General features: G+C 43.2%; 1 protein-coding gene across 2 annotated transcripts in view; it reads left to right on the top strand.

Annotated features, from left to right (window-relative positions):
- Positions 1 to 9,597: 9,597 nt before the first annotated feature.
- The window catches only part of TOX3 (TOX high mobility group box family member 3), a 77,011-nt gene continuing 63,780 nt past the window's right edge, over positions 9,598 to 22,828 (top strand). Inside the window, exon 1 of one of the 2 annotated variants that reach the window (XM_026714027.2) lies at positions 9,598 to 10,213. In XM_026714027.2, the coding sequence (XP_026569812.2) occupies positions 10,112 to 10,213 (102 nt within the window). In that variant the 5' untranslated portion in view covers positions 9,598 to 10,111. The remainder of the gene's footprint in view (positions 10,214 to 22,828) is intronic. The other variant, XM_087940686.1, reaches the window with a different exon arrangement.

Here is a 22,828-nt window from a genome sequence, read left to right as displayed (position 1 = left end):
TACCTTATGATTCTTGACTCTTGACATTCGAATATATTTTTTCTTCTATGTACACTGAGAGCATTTGCACCAAGACAAATTCCTTGTGTGTCCAATCACACAAGAATTCTATTCTATTCTATTCTATTCTATTCTATTCTATTCTATTCTATTCTATTCTGTTCTGTTCTGTTCTGTTCTGTTCTGTTCTGTTCTGTTCTATTCTATTCTATTCTATTCTATTCTATTTTATTCTATTCTATTCTTTCACAAAAATAGATGGTAAACATCCCTTTAGGTGAATGCAGGAAGCATATTCAAGACACTGTAGGCTTGTCATTTTGAGTTGTAAGCAATGGAAAAGTCACTATAAAACTTAATCAGGAAGAGAATTGGACAGTTGTAAGAAATCCAACTTTAAGCAAAACTCAAGCAAAATTAAGCCGAGTCTTCATATAATTAGAGAAGTTGAGGATTGTGAAGGAGAAACGCTGAGCTGAAAAGTTTCAATCCAACCCATCAAACTGGAAGAAAAGGAATTGCTTTCAAATGCTTATTCAAGAGAGAGGAAATCTTCAATGAATTTCTGATGGTGGGATGTAAATTTTTGGGGAGTTGAAATCCAAATATCTTAAAGTGACCAAGTTTGAAAAACATGGATATATTTAATAATGCAATCATCTCTCCATCAACTTCCAAGAAGTGATGGAGCAGTGGTTAGAATGCAGTATTGCAGGCTAATTCTCTGCTGAATGCCAGCAGTTCGATCCTGACTGGCTCAAGATTGACTCAGCCTTTCATCCTTCTGAGGTCGGTAAAATGAGGACCCAGATTGTCAAGAGCAATAGACTGACTCTGTAAACCTCTTACAGAGGGCTGTAAAGCATTATGAAGCAGTATATAAGTCTATGTGCTATTGCTATTCCAAATTTTCTATAGGACAGAATTGGACCTTGTTCAACTTTGGGGGTCTGCAATTGGGAAGATGACTATTCCCTCCCCCAAAGAGCTGCATATTTTGTCCTTTTGTTACAGTACATTAAGTTCAGAAGTCGCACCGCAGAGCAAACATCCCGAGAATAAGGGAGAAAAATCAAAGCTTCTTTATATAGCACTATATAGACCTTAGACTTATATACCGCTTCACAGTGCTTGTACAGCCCTCTCTAAGCAGTTTACAGAGTCAGCCTCTTGCTTCCAACAAGTTGGGTTCTCATTTTACCGACCTCAGAAGGATGGAAGGCTGAGTCAACTTTGAGCCGTCAGGATCGAACTCCTGACAGTGGGCTGAGCTAGCTTGCAATATAGCATTCTAACCACCACGCCAGAGCTCTTTAGATAGATAAATTTTGGGCTCAATTGTGGTCGTAAGTTGAGGACTACCGATAGATACAGTAGATAGATGATAGATAGGTAGGTAGGTAAATGATAGAGAGAGAGAGAGAGAGAGAGAGACAGAGAGAGAGATAGGCAGGCAGGAAGGCAGCAATATTGTAGATAGACAGAAGATATAGAGATAGATGATAATTAGCCATAACATGACATTGCTAACTATCATCTATCTCTAGCCTGAAAAAAAGTGATTTGTGACAAATTTTATCTCTTACTACCATTGCAATAGCCCTTAGACTTATATACTACTTCACAATGCTTTACAGCCCCCTCAAAGTGATTTACAGAGTAAACCTATTGCCCCCAACAATCTGGGTCCTCATTTTACCCACCTCGGAAGGATGGAAGGCTGAGTCGACCTTGAGCCTGGTGGGATTTGCAGGCCAAATTGCAGGCAGCTGGCAGCCAGCAGAAGTAGCCTGCAGTACTGCACTCCAACCACTGCACCACCATGGCTCATATAGAAAGAAAACTTTCCAGAACTTAGAACACAGTTTTGGACATGGAATGACTAAAGTTAACTTTAGTATTGCTTTTAATGAAAAAAGAAAATGTAAAGCTATTGGAACGCAGAAGCCCAGCAACGCAGCTCCATCAGCGCCATATGACATCATTTTCTCGGCCCACAGAAAATGGTGATGAGGTTTTGGTTACCTTATTATGAATCAGACCTAGTTCAAACAGCAAAGGTGTTAATGGGGGCACCCAGCTAGCAGTGGTTGGGGCGGAAAGTTTGCTTAATTTAAGGATGCTGCAGAGCGCCCTGCATTCTTGAGAAAAGAGGAAATTAAGGGAAGCGCATCTTGCATCTCAGAGTTGTAGAAGACACCAAAGGGAATTGGAAAGATAAATGTTACAAGGCTGGTTGAGCTACCGGGCAGTAAATAAGAAAATGGATCGTGACCTGAGGAGACCTAGAAAATATATAAAAGATGACAGGGTGACGATGGAGAATGGAACAACTCCTTGAGAACGAATGTAATCTAAGATCACCCTGGTCTGAGGGGGAGTGAAGAAAAAACAAACATTTATGCCTGTCAATTCCGAATTAAATTTATTAGAAATAAATGTATTACATTAAATTCATATAGATTAAATTTCTATTCCTGAAACTGAGCTGGTCTACACACAGAACACACACATTGTGGTCATAAGTTGAGAACTACATGTGTCTGCCTACCTACCTACCTACCTACCTACCTATCGGTAGTCCTTAACCTATGACCACAATTGAGCCTAAAATTTAGGTTGCTAACAGTGGTGGGATTCAAAATGGGTTCTATGGGCGTGGCTTGGTGGGCGTGGCTTGGTGGGTGTGGCAGATACTGTAAAATCTCCATTCCCTCCCCACTCCTGGGGAAAGGTTACCATCGGTTCTCCAAACTACTCAAAATTTCCACTACTGGTTCTCCAGAACTGGTCAGAACCTGCTGAATCCCACCTCTGGTTGCTAAGTGAGAAATTTCTTAATTGAATTTCGCCCCATTTTATGACTTTTTGGGGGTAAGTGAATCACTGCAGTTGTTAAATTAGTAACACGGTCGTGAAGTCAATCTGGTTTTTCCCATTGACTTTGCTTGTTCGGAGGTCACAAAAGGGGATCATTAGGTGAGCCCAGGACACTGCAACTGTCATAAACGTGAGTCGCTTGCCAGGCCTCTGAATTTTTATCACATGACCATGGGATGATGCAACGGTCATAAGGGTGAAAAATGGTCATAAGTCACTTCTTCAGTGCTGTTGTAACTTCGATCCGTCACAGCATGAACTATTGTGAGTCGAAGATCACCTGTATATATATAATTTATCAAATTTAGGAACTACCCCATCTCCCAGACAGAGGGACTCTCAGCGTTGTACAAATAAAACGTTAAAAATAAATAAATCTAAAAAATGGAATAGACAAATTTAAAAGAGAGGCAAGGATTGTTCAAATTCAACATTAACATTTAATTCAAAGGGAGGGGGAGAAGGGGTCCTAAGTAACCCCATGGTTATTATATTGACATTGACACCCAATCCATAACTCAATGAAATATCCCTTCCAACAAGTAATTTGTTCTGATTCCATTCACTTTCAATACCTTGTTAACAGCCAAAGAGGAAAAAAAGCAAAGTTTATTTGTGGCACGTTCTGCACAGCCAAGAGAGAAAGATAAATAGCTAGTAAGAGTCCATTACAGATCAACATCATTGTCCTTTTGCACAACCCTACTTGGGAGTTAGCCTAATTGAACTGTACGGGGATTATGTCTGAGTCAATGGGCCTGGGATGGTTCTGCAATGAACCAAACAAATAATTAAATGGACAATATCATCATGACCAATCCTTACACTGGATCAATTGGCCCAGTACAGTTGGACAGAAGAGCAAATAATCCAGATGGATAATTTTGCCTTCCTCTCTCTCCCTCTCTCTCCTTCTCCCTCTCTCCCCCCCCCTCTCTTTCTCTCTCTCTCTCTCTCACACACACACACAGAGTCCTTCCTCCACCTGCCCCATCTCATTAGGAGAGATTATCAAATTTAACCAACAGGAAAAGCATCAACAAGTCCAAAGCAAAGCTCAAAAAAAAAGAAAGAAAGAAAAAGAAACCAACACCCAACCCAGCCCTAATGCAGATCAAGGGTTGTCTTTATTTTTGAAGTTATTCTTGATGCTTTCCCGCTGCGCGGATTTTGTAATGAACCCCCGTTCTAGCTCTGCCTAGATATCTTTGCTTTCATGCAAATTCTCTGACCTCCCTTGTTCAATATTTAATATTTCGAATATCCTCCTCAAATATCCATAATATAGAGGCAGAATTGCTTGATAACGTTTTGCTTTTTTTTTTTTAACAGCTTGGGTGTGTGTGTGTGTGTGTGTGTGTGTGTGTGTGTGTGTGTGTAATGTATTGTGCATTTATTACCAGGGAAGAGGTTTCCCCCTCCTCTCCTGAGGTTATAAGGTCAAGCTTTGCTGGATTAATTTTGCACAGTCCCTTTGTTGCAAACAACAAACAAGGTCATTTATTTTCATTTCCTTGTTCCTAATTGCATGGATCTCCTTTGGAGTATGAATTCACCAAACAGGTGGTGAAATGCTGAGAAGGTGGGGGCGGAGGGAAGATTTGAAACAGTTCCAGAAAACAGGGGTAGGCCCCATTCCAGTCCAGCACAATGGATAAGTTACAGGTTTAAGTCTACAAAATACATCTGCTTTAAAACAAAAAGACACAATACCCGAGGTTATAAGGTTCGTGCAAGATTCTGAAGAAGGTGATGAAAATATGTTCGTTGGTGGATTTCATTGCTGCTAATGCTAGCCTTCCCTCTACACAAATATATGTAGAAAGCCCACCAGTCTTATTTTATTTTCTGGTACGATTATATAGCTGTACATTTACAGTTTACTGTTCTGCTCTCCGAAGTAAAGAACAAATGAACACTGTGATTCTCAGAGGAGATTGGGACAAGGAAACAGGTGTGAGCAGATGTCAGATGTGGTCTCCCATCTCTTATGGCATTGTCCAGTCAAGAAAACAAACAAACGGGTTACAAAACAAGGAAAGGAAAATGAGACACAAATAACCAGGATTGATGATATGATGATCTGTTCAGTTGAACCCAATTCTTGGTGATTCTATGGGCCAAGTTGCTCCACAACTTCCAATCTTGCACTACTTCTTTGAGTTGTTCTACACCAGAGGTTTCCAAAATTGGCAACTTTAAGACTTGTGGAATTCTGGGAGTTGGAAGTCCACAAGTCTTAAAGTTGCCAAGTTTGGGGATCCCTGTTATGCACTCTGGCTGGTGACAGCTTTGATGGTGTCCAGCCACCTGGTTCTTTGATGGCCTTTGACCGCTCTCTTCCAAACAAAATTAGATCTAGCACTCTAGGAAGTGACTGTAATATTGGGAAAGGTGACAGAAAAGAGGATGACTAGCAACAAGGTGGAGGAACTTACATTGGTGATGGGAAGATCTGAAGGAGCAGATGGTCTTGGAGAAAAACCTAACTACAATCAGTGATATTGTCACGTTCTGAAATTTTCCACTGTGCTATATTCCACTGTATGCCATTTAGGAAAACAGGAAGGGTTGAATTGTGTTAGTTCAGACCAAAAGCCATCTAATTTTATATTTGGTTGTCACAGTGACTAGTGAGATTTCTATGTAGTACACAAGCAGTGGACTTCACATTACACCATGCAAGGTGGAAGTTACATGTTACATCACACAATGGTGCTTCTCCATTTGAGATCTTTCTCGCTCCTTCAAATGAATGGATCCCACAACAAGTCAAAAGTTCTGAGGCACAAACGGCCCAGTTCCGATTACCATGTTTTGGACACGTGGCACAAACACTCAGGTTCCTTGAAAAGGCCAATAATGTTGGGAAGGATGGAAGGAAAGATGACCTACCAGTAAGATGGACTAATTTACAGCGGTGATGGATGCACCATTGAAAGACCTAAAGGGTCAGGCTTGGGGTAGATTATGCTGGAGCAGCTCTTATCTGTGTGGTTGCTGAGATTTGACACTGACTTGGTGGTACATGATTAACCATATCAGCCCATTTACAGGTGAACTCAAAAAGGGGGTCTTTAGTGCTTGGTTGTTTTCTTGCAGACATTTCATTACTCAAACTAGGTAACCTCATCAGTCCTAGTGCCTTGATACTCACAGGCTTTCTAGTTCAAGAACACAGCTAGTTTTCTAGAAAAAAGTACTTAGAGCATAGAAGCAGGAACTGCCAACTCCTTATCTTTAAAAGTCCAAAGGTTCAAACCATATGCCTCTTTTCCCTATCTGGGCACACCAGTGAACTGCAAACTAGTTCTTTCCCAGTGGGAAGGGCAGTTGGTATTTGTGCCAAAGGATCAAAATCTGAAAGGGTTGAGAATGCTCTGGTCATGCACACCTTGCCTTTTTTTATATACGCATATAAGAGCTTGCTGAATGAAGCTTGGATGCAAGGCTATGGTTTGTGTTGTGTTATCGTAATGGCCTTGCCTGTTCTGACAAAGATACGATTTCCTTCTATACTTTTAAAGTTTGCTTAATTTAGGATCTCAACCAACCAGGTTGTAATTAATAATTTTTTTCTATTCTTAATGTTCAGATCCAAACTATTGGAAAACTTGATGCCTAAGTTACTTGAGGCTGCATAAAAATTTACTTGTAAGAATGGAATCAGAACAACTCACTGAGTCACCTTAGCTTGCTAATCATTATTCAAACATACTTTGCTGAATAAACCAAACTCTGGTTTAGAAAGCACAATTCATACAACTAGAAAGGCCAAAATCGAATCACTTTAGGGCTTAGTGTGCAAATCTCATCACTGTTCTACCTCATGCTTGCTATTTCAGTGCCAATCTCTTTCTTACACCCAACTATGGTTTGTTTTTCCTCCTAATGACAATTCATAGATGTGAACAGGATTCTCCATGGGAGGGTTCCCCCCCAAATCAAGATGGCAGCAATCTGAGCCCTGCCCCTTTCTACAAACATGAGATATGACTGTATCTACCATTTCCTCTGGAGGCAATGCTTTCTGTATGCTAGTTTCACTAAGGGCAAAGAGAGGAAACTTCAAAAATTAAGCTTAAAAGATAAATAACACAATCTGGTGTTCTACATTAAAACAGAATTCTACCATCTATGCATGTAGTTCCTAATCCCTCTTATGCTTCTGTCATTCCCCTACTGTTAACACTCCTTTGTCTTATGTCCCATATCTAATTTAGACCTCAAGTGTTTTTCTTAAATACCTTTGAAGGAAAAGATTTTAAAGTGGTCTACAGTAGATGTTTGAAATCCTGTTTGGATGCTAGAAAGAAAGAATGGTATACTCACCTCTAAACTGAGGCAGCGTGACAGTAGGAATCAATAAAATCCATTACAAGTGGTGGAGTAATGGCAATTTATTTATTTATTTCAAGGGAATGAAGTGTTGGAAAGCACATCCTGGAACATTTTGCAAATAATGATGCTAGCGATGGAACTATAGTGGGTGGAGGTTTGCTTAAATCCCAGGTCAGATGCAGATTTTGCATATGAGTAAATATGAAAAAAAAACCACCAGATTAAAGTTGTTGTGAAGGAAAATAATACAATACCAGCTGAAAACTCCCAACTTCTAGTCCTGCCTTCTTAGAGGCAGAAGCTGGGTTTGCCTCAGCCCCTGGAAGGAGGCCAAGGCAAACTATTTCTGAAAATGTTGGCAAAATGGCAACAACTTGTCCAAGCGAGGACTGTTTTAAAGTCACAAAACAAACAAACAAAACAATAGGTTTTTCTACTGTAGGAACCCGAAGGTGATCAGGAGCATCATGATGTTATAACCCTTTAACACAATTTTGGGGGGGCCGATTTCTGAAATAAGGTCATTTATCCATGACAATCTCTCACCTGACCTGTAAACCTGTGTTGTGGTGGCTTAAAATCCTTGTGCCAACTCAGGGCATTTTGTTATTTGATGTGTCACTGCATGAAGTGAACCTCAGAAGTGTGTTAATTTAGATATTGAATTACACAGGTGATGCCTGTCTGGTTGTGCCAGCCGGTTCTCTTCAAAACAATGTTCCCGTTTCACAGATGCAGCTCACAATAAGAACTGGGCAGACATCAACGGAGAAAACTTTCCATGTTAACACCTTGCCTCCCAGAATTGTGGGTGCCTCCATCATTGGAAGTTTAAAAAAAGACTGAGCAACCATTTGTCATTTGTCCGGCTTGTGTAGCGGGTTGGTCTAGAAGACCTCTAAGGTCCGTTCCGGCCTGACGATTCTATGTCCTATTTATAATTCAAGGGTGCCCTTGTTTTATCTTTTCTCCTGGGCTCTTGCTTGGAGGGTGGGGAATGATTTCTCTGGATTTCCCCGCCATCCAGTCAGAGCTGAAGAAGCTTCTTGGATGAGAAGCGAAACCTCTTCAGAGACAAAAACAAGAAAAGTCCAGTTGCCTTTTGGAAAAAAAGCACCTTTGGGACACAGCCGTGATCTGGAGGACTGAGAATCTCTACAGACTTTTAGCTATACCATTTTGGATGGACACCCTTGGAATGGTGGTGGTGGTGGTGGGTTTAGCAATGGATTTCGGGGGACGGGACGGGACTGCAGACTACAGGGACCATTTGCGCTATTCAGGTGACCCTGAAGGCACAGATAAACCTCCAAGTGGCCTCAACAACCCTCTAAAAGGATGCAAACGACCAGAGGTCTGCAAGGAATATCAATCCTCCCATTCCCCACGAGACTGAAGAAGCTTCTTGGATGAGAAGCGAAACCTCTTCAAAGACAAAGCAAGAAAAGTGCAATTGCCTCTTGGGGTGGTGGGGAAGAAAAGTATCTTTGGGACTACAGAATAGGGTTCCTGCCTGAGCAGGGGGTTGGACTAGAAGGCCTCCAAGGCCCCTTCCAAGGGGGTTATTCTATCCTATCCTATCCTATCCCTTCTCGCCCCGACCAGACCGCCTCCACACGTCCAATTAATCTCGCGTCGTCCAAGTTTCCCGCTCTTCCCACCACACTAATCGCGGACTGACCCTCGCTCGAAAGTTTTGCCCCTTCCCACAGGCAGCCCAGAAAACTCGGGACAGCCGAGCCGAGCCGTCCGGAGCAAGGAGGCTCGAAGGCGAGCGCGCCATCCTCCTGAGGCGAAGTTGGCGGGAAGGCGAAGCGGGGTATATAAACCTCCCCCCCAACACACACACGCCTCGCTCCCGGGGCTGCTCTCCCCACTTTTCCGTCTTCTCTCGGCCTTTCGAGGAGACCCTTCCCGGGGCTGAGGGGATATGAGAGACCTCCACCCCAAGAACGGTCTCCCCGCTTGGCCGGGGCCCCTTTGAGGAAGGAAAAGCTTCGCCTCCTCCTCCTCCTCCTCCTCACAAGAGTCCCAAGGGGAGGGAAAGTGGGGGGGAAGAGGGCCGGGAAAGGGGGCTGCGCGCACCCCGCTCTTCCCCCTTCGCCCCCTTCCCTCCCCAGTCGGCGTCCCACCCAGAGCTGATTTTCGGAGGGGGGGGTGGGGGGAAAGAGGTGGGGTGGATGGAAGAGCCGCTGTTGCCGCTGTTGCTCTCGGGCGCGTGGCTCCTTTGTGTGGCAGCGCACCTGGGAAGGCGACCCCCGGGCTCCTTGCCTGCCATTGGAAGGGGTGGGTGGAGCCGAAGGGAAGAGAAGGGAAGGGGGCGAGGACGCGCGCTCTGCCCACCCCACGCCCCCTTTCAGCCGCGGCAACAGCGGCCGCCTCCGTCTCGGTGGCTCCCCCTTTCCTCCCTCCCCCTAGAGCGTCCCCTCACCTGTCCCTTCCGGCTCACCTGCCGCTCTCCCCCTCTCTATCATCCCGCCTCCTCCTCCTCCTCCTCCTCCTCCTCTTTCCCTCCCTCCTGCCTCGCAGAGCCCGGCAACTTGCTCCGTGGTTGCCTGCTCGGAGTGCGGACCTTTCTCTCTCTCTCTCTCTCTCTCTCTGTGTGTGCTGCGCCCGCGCGCGCCTGTTTTTGTGGGTGTGCTGGGGAAGGAGGAGGAGGAGGAGGAGGAAGAAGGGGGGCAGCCCTTTGGAAGGTGGATCTAGTCCAAGCTTCTCCAGAACTTCGCCCCTTTGGATCAAGCCGATCTCCGACTCTTCCTCTGCCCTCCACCCCACCCCCCCACCCCCTACCCCGCCACACACGCTCCCCCCCTCCAACCTGACCGCCCCTCTGGCTGCCCCCCAACCCCCCACTGCGCCCTGCTGCACCCCAAGATATCAACCCTGCGAAATGGATGTAAGGTTTTATCCCGCTGCCTCGGGGAGCTCCCTTCCCGGAGACCCTTCCAGTCTGGACTTTACCCAGTGTTTGGGTTACTACAGCTATAACAAGGTGGGTATTTTTCATTATTCTTCCTCCTCCCCTCTCTCCTTCCCTCTCTCTCCCCCCCTCTTTCTCTCCTTCCCTCTCTTCTCCTTCTCTCTCTCCTTCCCTCCCTCTCTTCTCTTTCTCCTTCCCTCCTTCCCTCTTCCTTTTTCCCTCCTTCCCTCCTTCCCTTTTCTCTCTCTCTCTCTCCTTTCCTCTTCTCCCTTTCTCTCCCTTGCTCTTCCCCCTCCCTCTCTCTCTTCTCTCTCCTTCCCCCTCTCTTTCTCTCCTTCCCTCCTTTCCTCTCTCTTCCTCTTCTCTCTCTCTTCTCCTTTCCTCTTCTTCCTCTCTCTTCCTCCGTCTTCCTCCTCCCTCCCTCCCTCCCTCCCTCTCCTTCTCTCTCCTTCCCTCCTTCTCTCCCTCTCTCTTTCTCTCCTTCCCTCCCTTCTTCTCTCTCTCCCTGTTCTCTCTCTCTTCTCTTTCCTTTCCTCTTCTTCCTCTCCCTCTTTCTCCTCCCTCCCTTTCTCCCTCCCTGCCCCCTTTCTCTCCCTCTCTCTCTATTTCTCTCTCTCTCTGCCGCCCCCCCCTTTAATCTTTTGTTCCAGAGGGTGCCTAACTGTGTTATAGTTTTTGGCTTTGCATTGGATGATGTTGTGGTTTTGGTCATAGTTTGGTTTGACTTCTAGAGATGGTGGGTGGCAGCTCTGGTTTGGTGGTATGTAACTCCAGGGGAGGCAGGAGAAAGTGGGGAAAAGAGATGGTCTCGATCTTACAACTTCGACCGATGCGCCGGTTTTAAAACTAGTTTTTTGTTTTTGTTTTATAATCAGAACTTTCCAAGTTTTTGTTTTCCTCGCCAGAACTTTCCTCCTCCCGTCCTTTCTCAGTTATTTCCAAATCATCCTTGCTTGTTGTTGTTTGTTTGCTGTTTTCCATTTCCCCCTGTCCCCTTTGCAAATACAATCCCTTGTAACTTCCTCCCAGCTCGTTTGGCGCTTACCGAGTGGGCTCCTTTCAGGATAGGGTGGTTTTCATTGGTTGTGGGGGGACCTGCTGGCGAAGAAAACATCCCCGTGCATGCTGTATCCAAGTCCCCCCACCTCCAAATAATGCATTTTTAAAGATGTGTTTTTCTGTCTTTTGGGGAGAACAATAAACAGTTTTTTGCTGGTTCTGCTTTGGGTGCAGGAGTTTGGAAGCAGCTGCTGGCTTTGCTTCCTTTTTATTTGGTGGTTCTGAAATCAGACTTGTGTGTGTGTGTGTATGTTTAAGGCTGGGTATTTAGATTGCATTACACTCGTATGGATTACTAGTGGTTGTGTGTTTGCCTCCTGCCATTTCTCTGCCCTTCTTCTCACAATAGTCCCAGCCCTTTTCCACATTCCTCCACATTTCTTCCTGGTTCAGGATGTTTAAAGCAAGGATTTGATTCTACTAACCGAGCATGTTTTTTTTGGGAGAAACTTGATGGGAATCTCGTGAGCCTTGCATCTAAAATAAAGCCATGCCAGCCAGCCCGAGCAACTCAGATCCACCCCAACGGAGAAAGAGGTGGCTACCACATCTTCAGCTCCTGTCTTCATCAAGAGAAGAACCTTTTTAACGGTGTCTCATTGAGCCAGCTGGAAAAGTTGTAGCCGCTGCTTAGTTCTATGTCTTATTGATATCTCCCTTTCTTGTCAAGAGATTACAGATGACAGAATACATGTAATAGCCAGAAGGGATGGATATTCCCTGCGGCTAAATGCATTACACAAAATATGTTTCAAACCGTATCTGGTTTGTTTTCACCAGCTGCCAGACAAGGAAAGGGAAAATTTCAAACTTAAGAAGGTGACTCATGTTACTCCATAAAGGACTTGGCTATTTGCACTATGCTTGTGTCAATAGCACGCCAAGTTATTAGCACTGGGCCTTCGTCCATGTCTTATAAAGATCCCTTTCACGGTGAACTCGTCCCCTTTTGACTCTGTTTGTGCAACCTAGGGGCCCTCTCATGTGAGATGCTGCTGCCTTAAGATACTGAGAAATTGCAGTGCCGTGCAGAGAACTTCACCGATATCTGGTTTTATTGTTAGTGTCACTTGATAAAAGTTTGGAAAAATGGAAAGCCAGCAGGGAAGGAAAATATTATTTAAAAAAATGTTGGGAAGTGTTTTCAGAAGTTTATTGTTGGAACCATTTAATCCTTGGTGGATGGATGTCACCAAAATGACGCCCCCACCTCAATTAAGACAGCTTTAATTTCAGATATATGCGTGGTGGGAAGGAATATCTACATTAGCTTTCCGTGGAGTGAAGGGCTTGAGAATTATATAAATTAGAAGCCGGTAGTTAATTTCATATGTTTAGTAAATGCAGTGTAACCAAATGCAGGGTGTGTTTGTGTGTGTGTATGTGCCTTTTCACCAGTCAAAATTGGAACAGTCTTTGAACAAAGCCTTAAGTGTATATTCTCCTTGGCAAATGCAACATGGAAAATACCAGCTTGCTGATGTGTTGATGATATGAAAAGAAAGGAGAGAGACATTGTTACGAATTAGAGGTTGCAGAATCACTCTTTAAAAAAAAAAAAACAGTTTTAATAAGCCCTAAACAACCTTGCACTGCCATTTGGTGGTCAGCAAATGTATAATGCTGCAAATTTAGTTGAGCATGAATTCTCTCTGCTGTTTGCATTCAAGAACTGTTTCTATGATACATTACTTTTTTAAAAAAAATTATAGTTTGTGTATTGTCTGGATGCCTAATAGCTAATGAATAAAACAACACTGCAGGGTGTTTTTTTTTTTTGTTGTTGTTGTTTTATTTGCAACTTTAATATCTGTACAATTTTTAAATTAGATGCTTGTGGAAAAGAACCAGTTGTAATCATATTTGAAATAAAATACTGTACAGCCTTGTTTCTAGAAGGAAGGTAGAGGGCAGCTGATGAATGATGTTGTTTCTTAGAATACCCACCTCCCATTTGATCGGCTAGAAACTATTAACTCCTATATTTCTCCCCCCACCTCCCGCTTAATGAAGAATATAACTTGGACTGGGTTTCTACAAAAGGACGAAGAGGGACTGTTGAAATGGACAGGATATAAGAACTTGTTTCCAAATATTGGATAATCCTTACAGCTAGAACAAGTCCAGTAATCTTAGTGATTTCTGTAGAGTAAAATGCCTGAAGACTGTGATTATAGATTTTAAACTTTATTTATGCAGCTTTAAACCACTGTTAGCAAAAGATTGTTTTAGATATAGCTTGCTTTTTCAATTATAACTTCATTCAAACAGCTTCTGATGGTTACTCATCTAAAATTGCTTCTGTCTATCTGCTGTCATATCTATCTATCTATCTATCTATCTATCTATCTATCTATCACCATCTGTCTATCTAATCTTTACATATAGGCTGTAAACTCAAACTTAGCAACAATAGGTAGGCAGTGTGAATTTGTGAGTGTTGAATCAGTGTCTAATGTCTATATGAGTGTATGTTACGTGATGTATAAATTGGCCAGCATGGATTGCTATACCTGATGTTCTCTTATAATACAATGATCTGTAATGCATAACACATGATTGGTGTTACATGACTAATAATTATTGCTCATAGAACATAGCATTTTGTCAATTCAGACTATCATGAATTCAGTGGGTCTGTGTGGAGTGAATGGTTAGAGGTTCTATAATTGCCTCTTTTATCAAGTTGAACCAAGCCATGATTTCAGCAAGGTATCACGGCATGATCGAAGGATCATGCTAAATCCATGGTTTGCAAAACATGGTGGTTGGATTTCATATTATGGCAACCTAAGTCACAAAGGTGCTGTAGACAAAATCCAATCCAACCCCATTCTGGCTTACTGGGATGTGTAAAACAGGACAATATCATACCCATCTTTTTAATACAAAACAAGAACTCCCATTGCAAAACAGTCAGGATAATATTCAAAAGTACTTACAAATTTATGTCATGCAACCTATGCACGAGAATCTGATCTACTAATGATCAAGATGAATGGGTGCTAGATTCTTACACTCTCTCTGTGTGTGTAGAGACTCCAAACTGATGATGCATTTGACCCCACTCTTGGGCTCAGGCTGGTCTTCTCCTACACAAACAAGATCTTAATCAGAATAGAGCTGGAGGGGGCCTTGGAGGTCTTCTAGTCCAAACCCTGCTCAAGCAGGAGACCCTATACCATTTCAGACAAGTGCCTGTCCAGTCTCTTCTAAAACGCCCCCAGGGATGAAGCACCCACAACTTCTGGTGGCAAGCTGTTCCACTGGTTAATTGTCCTCACTGTTAGGAAGTTTCTCCTTAATTCCAGGTTGCATCTCTCCTTGATTAGTTTCCATCCATTGTTTCTTGTCTTGCCTTCTGGTGCTTTGGACAATAATTTGACCCCCTCCTTTTTGTGGCAACCTCTCAAATACTGGAATCCTGCTATCATGTCCCCCCCAGTCCTTCTTTTCCCTTGACTAGCCAAACCCAAATCCTGCAACCATTCATCATATGTTTTAGTCTCCAGGCCTTGAATCATCTTAGTTGCTCTTCTCTGCACTTTTCCCAAAGTCTCAACATCTTTTTTTGTAATGCGGTGACCAAAACTTGGATGTAGTATTCCAGGTGTGGCCTTACTAAGGATTTATAAAGCGGTACTAATACTCCATGTGATTTTGATTCTTGGTTTATAAAACCAAGGATTGTATTAACTTTTTTGGCTGCCGCCACGCACTGCTGGCTCATGTTTAAGGGATCATCCACTAGGACTCCAAGGTCCATCTCACAGTTATTGTTTTCAAGCTTCTCCCTGCTTTATGAGAGACTCAACTCTATAGTCTAAGGGCCTTCAAATTTGGCAATCAACCCAGAAGTTGCCTTCGGAAGTTGTGGGAGCTTCATCACTGGAGGCTTTCAAAAAGAGACTGGACTGCCATTTGTCAGAGATGGTATAGGGTTTCCTGCTTGGGTGGGTGGGGGGTTGCACTAGATGACCCACAAGATCCCTTCCAACTTTGTTAATTCCTGAGCTAACATGTCTAGAGGAGGAATTCTGGGAGTTGAAGTCCACAAGTCTTAAACTTGCCAAGTTTGAAGATCCCCTGCTATAGTCCATAGTATGAATTAGTTCGTGGTGGATAGATCATAGTAAACAGGTAGTCCTTGACTTAATTTAGTGACTGTTCAAAGTTACAGAAGTGATTAAAAGAGCCTCGGTGGCGCAGTAGTTAGAATACAGTACTTCAGGCTACTTCTGCTGACTGCTGACTGCCTGCAATTTGGCAGTTCAAATCCCACCAGGCTCAAGGTTGACTCAGCCTTCCATCCTTCCAAGGTGGGTCAAATGAGGACCCAGATTGTTGGGGGCAATTGGCTGACTCTATAAAACTGCTTAGAGAGGGCTGTAAAGCAGTGTGAAGCGGTATATAAGTCTTAAGTGCGATTGCTATAACCAGTCCTGGCATCACCAACTGTTGCAACGTCCTTGCAGTCGTGTGATCAAAATTCAGACAGTTGGCAACCAGTATGTATTTATTATCGTGGTTGTAGCATCCCGAGATCACGTGATATCTATGTGCGAATTTCCCACCCAACCTCTGAGAAGCAAAACCAATGGGAAAAGCCGGATTCGTTTAACTGTGGCAAAAAGGTTGCAAAAGTGGGCAGAACTCTTTTTTTTAACAGCCACCTTGCTTAGCAACAGGAATTCTGGTGCCCTTCGTGGTCGTAAATCAAGAACTTCCCATAAGTGAATGAAGGTAGAGGAAAGATATTCGGCTGGTAAGCAGCAGGAGGTTTTAAAGGATGCGATTGTTCCTTTTGGGGCGCCCTTCATTTTATGACTGTGCCTGCAACTGTATTGCCATGCAAAAGACTGCCTCCGCCATGAGCTAAATTGTATGCTAGGGCATGTTTCATCTGTCAATAGACCTGTTTCAGAGAAGGGGAAAAAGTAATATAGTTGATGATGGTTCACAAAAGGAGGCATAGCAAATGAGTTTTGCAGCTGCATCATTTAAAACATTCATTGCACAAACACTGGAGTTGGGTAAATAGATGGTTGAGATAAAAGGAGCAGATGGCCAACGGGTTTTTGCAGATCTTGGAGAGTAAAGGTTGGCTGCCTAGTTGTCCCTTACTCACAACTTTAATATGACTAGGAAAAGAAACTTACATTCCTCCCCTTTCCTTGGCTGCCTTCGGGTCCCCTTTAAGAAATCCAGTAACGTTTGCTTGGATAAGGTCTCGTTCATGCCATCTTACCTGGTTCGGCTCTTCCTGAATCCATAACTCGAAGTATTTTTTTTTTTTTTTTAAAGTGGGAAATATTTTCTAGAAATGGATTTTTAGGGAGTGGGAAGGGACTTTTAAAAATCCTTTCTCTCTGCATTTTCAGTTCGATAGATTTGGATTTTGTGGAATGGAAGTGTCACCATCGTGGAGTTATCCGAAATGGTTGAATTCACTTTTTAGAATGGAATGGAATAGCAGAGTTGGAAGGGACCTTGGAGGTCTTCTAGTCCAACCCCCAGCTTAGGCAGGAAACCCTACACCACTTCAGACAAATGGATGTCCAATCTCTTCTTAAGAACTTCCAGTGTTGGAGCATTCACAGCTTCTGGAGGCAAATTGTTCCACTGGTTAATTGTTCTCACCCTGCCTTCAGGTGCTTTGGAGAATAGCCTGACCCCTTCCTCCTCTCTGTGGCAGCCCCTCAAATATTGGAAGACTTGTTCTCCTGTCTCCCCTGGTCCTTCTCTTCCCTAGACTAGCCATGCCCAGTTCCTGTAACCGTTCTTCATATGTTTTAGTCTCCAGTCCCCTCATCATCCTGGTTGCTCTTCTCTGCTCTCTTTCTAGAGTCTCAACCTCTTTTTATAGTGTGGTGACCAAAACTGGATGCGGTACTCTAGGTGTGGTCTTACTAAGGTGTTACAGAGTAGTATTAGTACCTCCTTTAATCTTGATTGTATCCCTCTGTTAATGCAATTTAGGATTGCATTGGCTTTTTGGGCTGCTGCTGCACACGGCTGGCTCCTCTCTAAATGGGGATGCCGCATAAGGGTCACAAGGGAGAAAAACGATCATAAGTTAATTTTTTCAGGACTGTCTGTAATGGGAGGGCTGAGTTTGGTTGGTCACTCTTGTTAAGTTTCCAGTTCTCTACAGGTTAAAGTCCTCAACTTTTATCTACCCTGCCTATCCTTGGAAGAATCATGGAATCACCCTGAAGATTGTTTTGAGAGGTGGATATAGTTTTGGGTCTTCAGGATAATGCACTAATGCCACAAACGATGAAATATATTCCACGTTTCCTTGTATTCGGGAGGCCCAAAACAAATGGATTTTTTATCATTTAATGTAAATTTTGAATCTAAGGAATTACAGTTTATATTTTCAGATCCACAGTGGACGGTCAGGGAGAATGCAACTTCGGAAGAGCATTTTGCAAGAGGTTATCATAGCATTTTTTCCTCAGGGAATTAGAAATGAGGGCCACGTGCCCCTCTCCCCCTTCTCTCCCCCCCTCCCCGCTTAAAAAGAATGTAATGTCATTTGAGTGATGCTCAGCATTTCTTCCTGCACTTTGAGCTTATCCCAGTAAGATCAACTGTTAACTAAGAAGAACACCTACAAGTTTTAATACAATAAAGTAACAGTTATATTAGATTAATTTAGAAATACCCTAGGGAAATTGCCAGAAATACTTTGTAAACAAGCCATATGGGATTATAGCAAAGTGTTATATAGTTGGCAACTAGAGGTTGGTAACTACGGATGTCTTAATATATTTGAGTTGGATAAGCACAGTAGCTACAGATAGTTGGCTTTGTTAAATCAGCAGAACACCAGCATAAAACCCAGCATTTGTGGGTTTTTCCAGCTGGGATCCTGGTTTCCAGCTGTATTCAAGAGATACATTTCTATAGTACAGGTAATTCTTGACAAGGGCTGATACTGTGGTGTAAAGAAAATAATCTTACACTTAACACACAAAAAAACCCCTAAAGAACTTATAATTGACTTCAGGAGGAAAAGAAATGTACATTTACCATTATACATAAATGGCGAAGAGGTAGAGAGGGTTGGTAGTTTCTGGCACTTATATATAGGAGGACCTCTCATGGATTATGAATGCTAACATGCTTGTGATGAAGCCACAGAAGAGGCTGTACTTCCTGAGAATGCTAAGAAAGATAAATCTATCTCACCATCTACTTCTGTCCTATTACCACAGCACCATTGAGAGTGTCCTGACATACGACATATTTGCAAGGTATGGGAGCAGCTCTGTAGCAGACAAAATGATAATCTACAGAGAATCATTAAAACTGCCCAGAAGATCATTGGGCTCCAGCTACCAGCCCTAGATGGCATCTTCACATCTTGCTGTTTGAGGAGCTCGCAGAACATTCTCAGAGACTCTTCCCATGCTGCTCACAATCTTTGTGAACTGTTGCCTTCTGGCAGAAGATACAGAACAATTAAACAATCGGACCACACATTTTTCTGAATAGTTTTTATCCTAGAGCTATCATTGCACTTAACAATGAACTTAAGGACCACCATCAGTGAGCCATTGGACAGTATGACTTGGTCTGTTGTGTGGATGCTTGTGCGTTTTTAGGGGGCATGGAATTGTGTATATATGTACAATGACAAATTACTTAAAGATTTACAGACTTAGAACCATTCATTTAGCAACTATTCAGACTTACAGCAGCACTGGTGATTATGAAAAGTTCTGAATCCACATATACAGTAGTATATGTGTTATTTTCTCACATGAAGAATGAGTATTCTAAGATGGCCAACGAAGCTAGGGTCTTCCACAGTTGTCAACACTGCTAAGAAATCAGGGTATCGGTGTTCATTGACCTACAGTTTCCATTGAGCCAAACATTGCTTGTTAACAAGGCAGTTCCTCAGTGAGTTTTACCCCATCTTACGACCTTCCTTGCCACTGTTATTAAGCGAATCATTGCAGTGGTTCATTCAGTCACAGGGTTGTTCAGCGAATCTGGCTTCCCCATCAACTTTGCTTGTTGGAAGGTCGTGATCCAGCTGTCATAACTATGAGTCATATGCCAAGCACCTGAATTTTGTTCATCTGACCATGGGGAGATGTGCAAACGGCCGTAAAGGTGAAAAATGGTCATAAGGCGCTTTCGTCCCCTAGTGCTGTTGTAACTTTGAATGAACAGTAGCTGTGTTTTCATAGCGGAGAATTACCAGTCCAGATTACATAATGGCGGTTAATGATGGTCCAAGTATGGCTTCTCATCTTTGAATGAATTCCCCCCTAATTACAAAGTGGATAGTGGCTTAGAAAGGAAATAATAATTGATCTCAGGAGCCGGAAGTAATTCTACTCACCAGTCTGAGCTGTGTGATTGTGGGTTCTATAGGTGTCTGTTTTCAATGAATCTAAGTCCTCCTTTGGCTAATTGGGCAAACGGATCCTAATATACTTCCCTGTACTTTAAGCTCAGTTCTGATTTACAGGAGGATCGAATTGGCTGGAGTAAGGGTCATTTTGGTTTTGCCGACTTCTAACAAAGCTTTGTTTTTGTGAAGGAAACCCACATTGGGGGAAAATAAATAGAATGAAGCTCTATTTGAAAGAGGCCAGCTGTTCAGCATTCTGCTGCTATCTTGAGTCCTTTTATGGTTTTGGCTGATGGAGAACTAATTTGGGGCATTGGCTTTAGTCTAGTAGTTTTAAAAATAAACAACCCTTTCCCTTCTTTCTAGTGATTGAACCGATTGCATGTCTTTTGAAAAATATTCACTGGGCAGGAAAGTCCTCCAAGAAAGATATTAGTTAGGCTGCCTCACTTCACAAGCCTTGTTGTGTGAGTGGTTTTCCCCCTTTGCAACATGCACTAAAGTCCCCTGCCTCATCAGGTGGCCCGTTTATGAGTAAAGAATTTAGAAACCACATGCAGTAAGTTCTCAACAGTTGGGAGCAGAATATTCATTGCTAATATCCATTGTGGCAGTATTTCAGGGGCTGGCACAAAGAAGAAGGGGTTAACTTTATTTTCCAAAGCACCTAAAGGCAAGACGAGAAGCAGTGGATGGAAATGTCTATGGCAGATTCTCAGTCATGGCTGTCCCAAAAGTACTTTTTCCAAGAAGCAACAGGACTGACTTTGTCTTTCCTTGAAGATGTTTCACTGAACTGAAGAAGCTTCTTGGATGAAGTGAAACGTCTTCATGGAAAAACAAAGACAGTCTTGAAAAAGCACCTTCGGGACAACGGCTAGAAACGAATCAAGGAGAGAGGCAATCTGGAATTAGGGAGAAACTTCTTAACAGTGAGAACAATTAACGAGTGGAAGAGGCTTGTCTTCAGAGGTTATAAGGGCTTCATCGCTGGGGTTTTTAAAGAAGAGACTGGACAGCTACTTGTCTGAAATGGTCAACCCTGAAGCTGGCTTGGTTGAAACCATGTTGGAGCTTCAGTGCTGCTGCAATGGAGCTCAGGGATAGGGAGGAGGGCTTGAGAGATAGCTGAGGCTGTGTAGTCAAAGCAAAATACTTTCTCCTGGGAACCAAGGTCATTCTCAGACCTGGCCGGAGGAAGGAGGAGTGATGTCACTGGACCAGCAGATGCTGCCTTGATTGAGCCGTGTGACTGATTGTTTGGGATTGGGGGGGGGGAAACTTTCACTTTTAATTAGGTGAAAACCAGAGTTGTTTTTCACCAGATCTGTGCCAATATGATATTTCCAATAAAGCTATTGTCAGTGTTCCAGAAAACCTCCATTCCAACCAATAACACCAAGACAGACATCTTCTCAAAAGTTCTGTTTTAATTGGATAGTAAACCGGCACAACTGGGGAATCCCGAATCTGAAAGTTCTGGGCTTCCTTGCAATAAGTTAAAAACTACAAAATCCATCCCCTGCACCCATCATCATCGCATCACATGCCCCGATCACCACCCGCCCCAACTTAAGACTTCCCCTCACTTACGTGCAAACTAACACGACCTTGAATTAGAAAAAAAGAATTTCGTGTCTAACTACGTACACTCCCAAGAAATTCCCCCCTCTCATTTTCCCGGCCTCAAAATATGGCAGCGTGGGAGCATCTGGTCTCAGTTACGGCTTCCAAAGCTGACACTTTTCTTGGAGGAATCCTTGCGATGGATCTATTACTCGGAACCCTGACAGTAGGTTCTCCTGCTTGAGCAAGGGTTGGACTGGAGGACCTCCAAAGTCCCTTCCAGCTCTATTCCTTTTCCCCATGGCTGTTAAGCCAAGTTGTGGAGTGAGTCACTCAGTCATTAAGGGAATCTGGATTTCGCCAATGGAAATGAAAATTTGCCTGCGGAATATTTGCCTCCCCAATAGATTCAAAATTTGCCTGCGGAAAGCTGGCTGGGAAGGATACAGACGGCCATCATATGACCCTGGAATCCCGCAACTCTAGTATACACATTGCTGGTTGCTACAACCAAATTTTGATCATGTGACCATGGTGAGGCTGCCTCGGTCATAAGTGCAAGGATATTGGTCGTAAGTCCCTTATTCCGGTGCTCTGAGTGGCCATTAAATGAACGGCTCTAAGTCAAGGATTTTCACTGCAAAGCTTTCTCTGTTTGCACCCTGGCAAGGGAGCTTCTCCCTGTACGGGAGCTGTTTGGTAAAGATATATGGGGCTTTTTACCAGCATGAAAGCTTAAGTTATTCATCTGTTTGAAAGAGAATAGCCCACAGGTTTCTCAGAAACAGAAACCATTAGATTCAAAATTTGAGTTAGCACCTACTCCTCATGTAGAAATTACGCTTCTCCTTTTGGGGGCTTGATGTTTTGAAGCTTTTTTTCTGAGGTCTGAATATTTTAAAGGTGTTTTTTTCCTTGCCTCAACTAAATGTTTAGGTGTTCGTGTCCTATGTGGGTTCTCTATTTTTCTTTGTAGTTAGAAGAGGTTGTAATAATAAAAAAATGTGGATACTGAGTTGGATCAACAAAAGATACCCACTGATTTGGATCATTACCTGCCTGCCTGCTTGCCTATATGTATTATTGTCTGTCTGTCTGTCTAATATCTCTGTCCCCTATCCATCTACCCTGAAGCGAGCCTAGCTAGGGCTATCTTTGAGGCTTCAGGGTTGCCACTAGATGGGAGGGGGAGGGAAATAGCTGGGGCTTTGCAGTCAAAATAAAACAATTTTTCCTGTGGGAACCAAGGTCATTCCAACAGGTGGCTGGGAGAGGACGAGCGAAGTAACCAAGCAACTGACCAGCACCTAGATTGGACCATGTGACTTGGGGAAAACTTTCTGTTTTAATTAGGTGAAAACCACAGGAACATTCAGTCTTATTTTCACCAGTTGTGCCAATATGATGTATCCAATAAAATAGTTCTTTGAGAAATTTACTTGCCTTGGAGTTCTGTTTCCTAGAGGTGCATTACTTGGAACATGGATACCATCCATCCATCCATCCATCCATCCATCCATCCATCCTTGAACCTCTATGTTTTTCTGGCTCTGGTGTAGCCATTTGGAGATGCAGGGACCAAAATGGTCTCGAGGATGTATAGAAAGGCATCAATCCCTTAATTAATGGGATTCTTAATTAGCTTCCTTGCTAATAAACTCAATGGCCACATATTTTCCTTGACCCTC

The sequence above is a fragment of the Pseudonaja textilis genome, chromosome 11 (assembly GCF_049901715.1).
Source record: "Pseudonaja textilis isolate UNSWEBS1 chromosome 11, rPseTex1.2, whole genome shotgun sequence".
Lineage (NCBI taxonomy): Eukaryota > Metazoa > Chordata > Lepidosauria > Squamata > Elapidae > Pseudonaja > Pseudonaja textilis.
The sequence above is the reverse complement of the archived record's forward strand: the minus strand, read 5'-3'. Positions and strand labels throughout refer to the sequence as shown.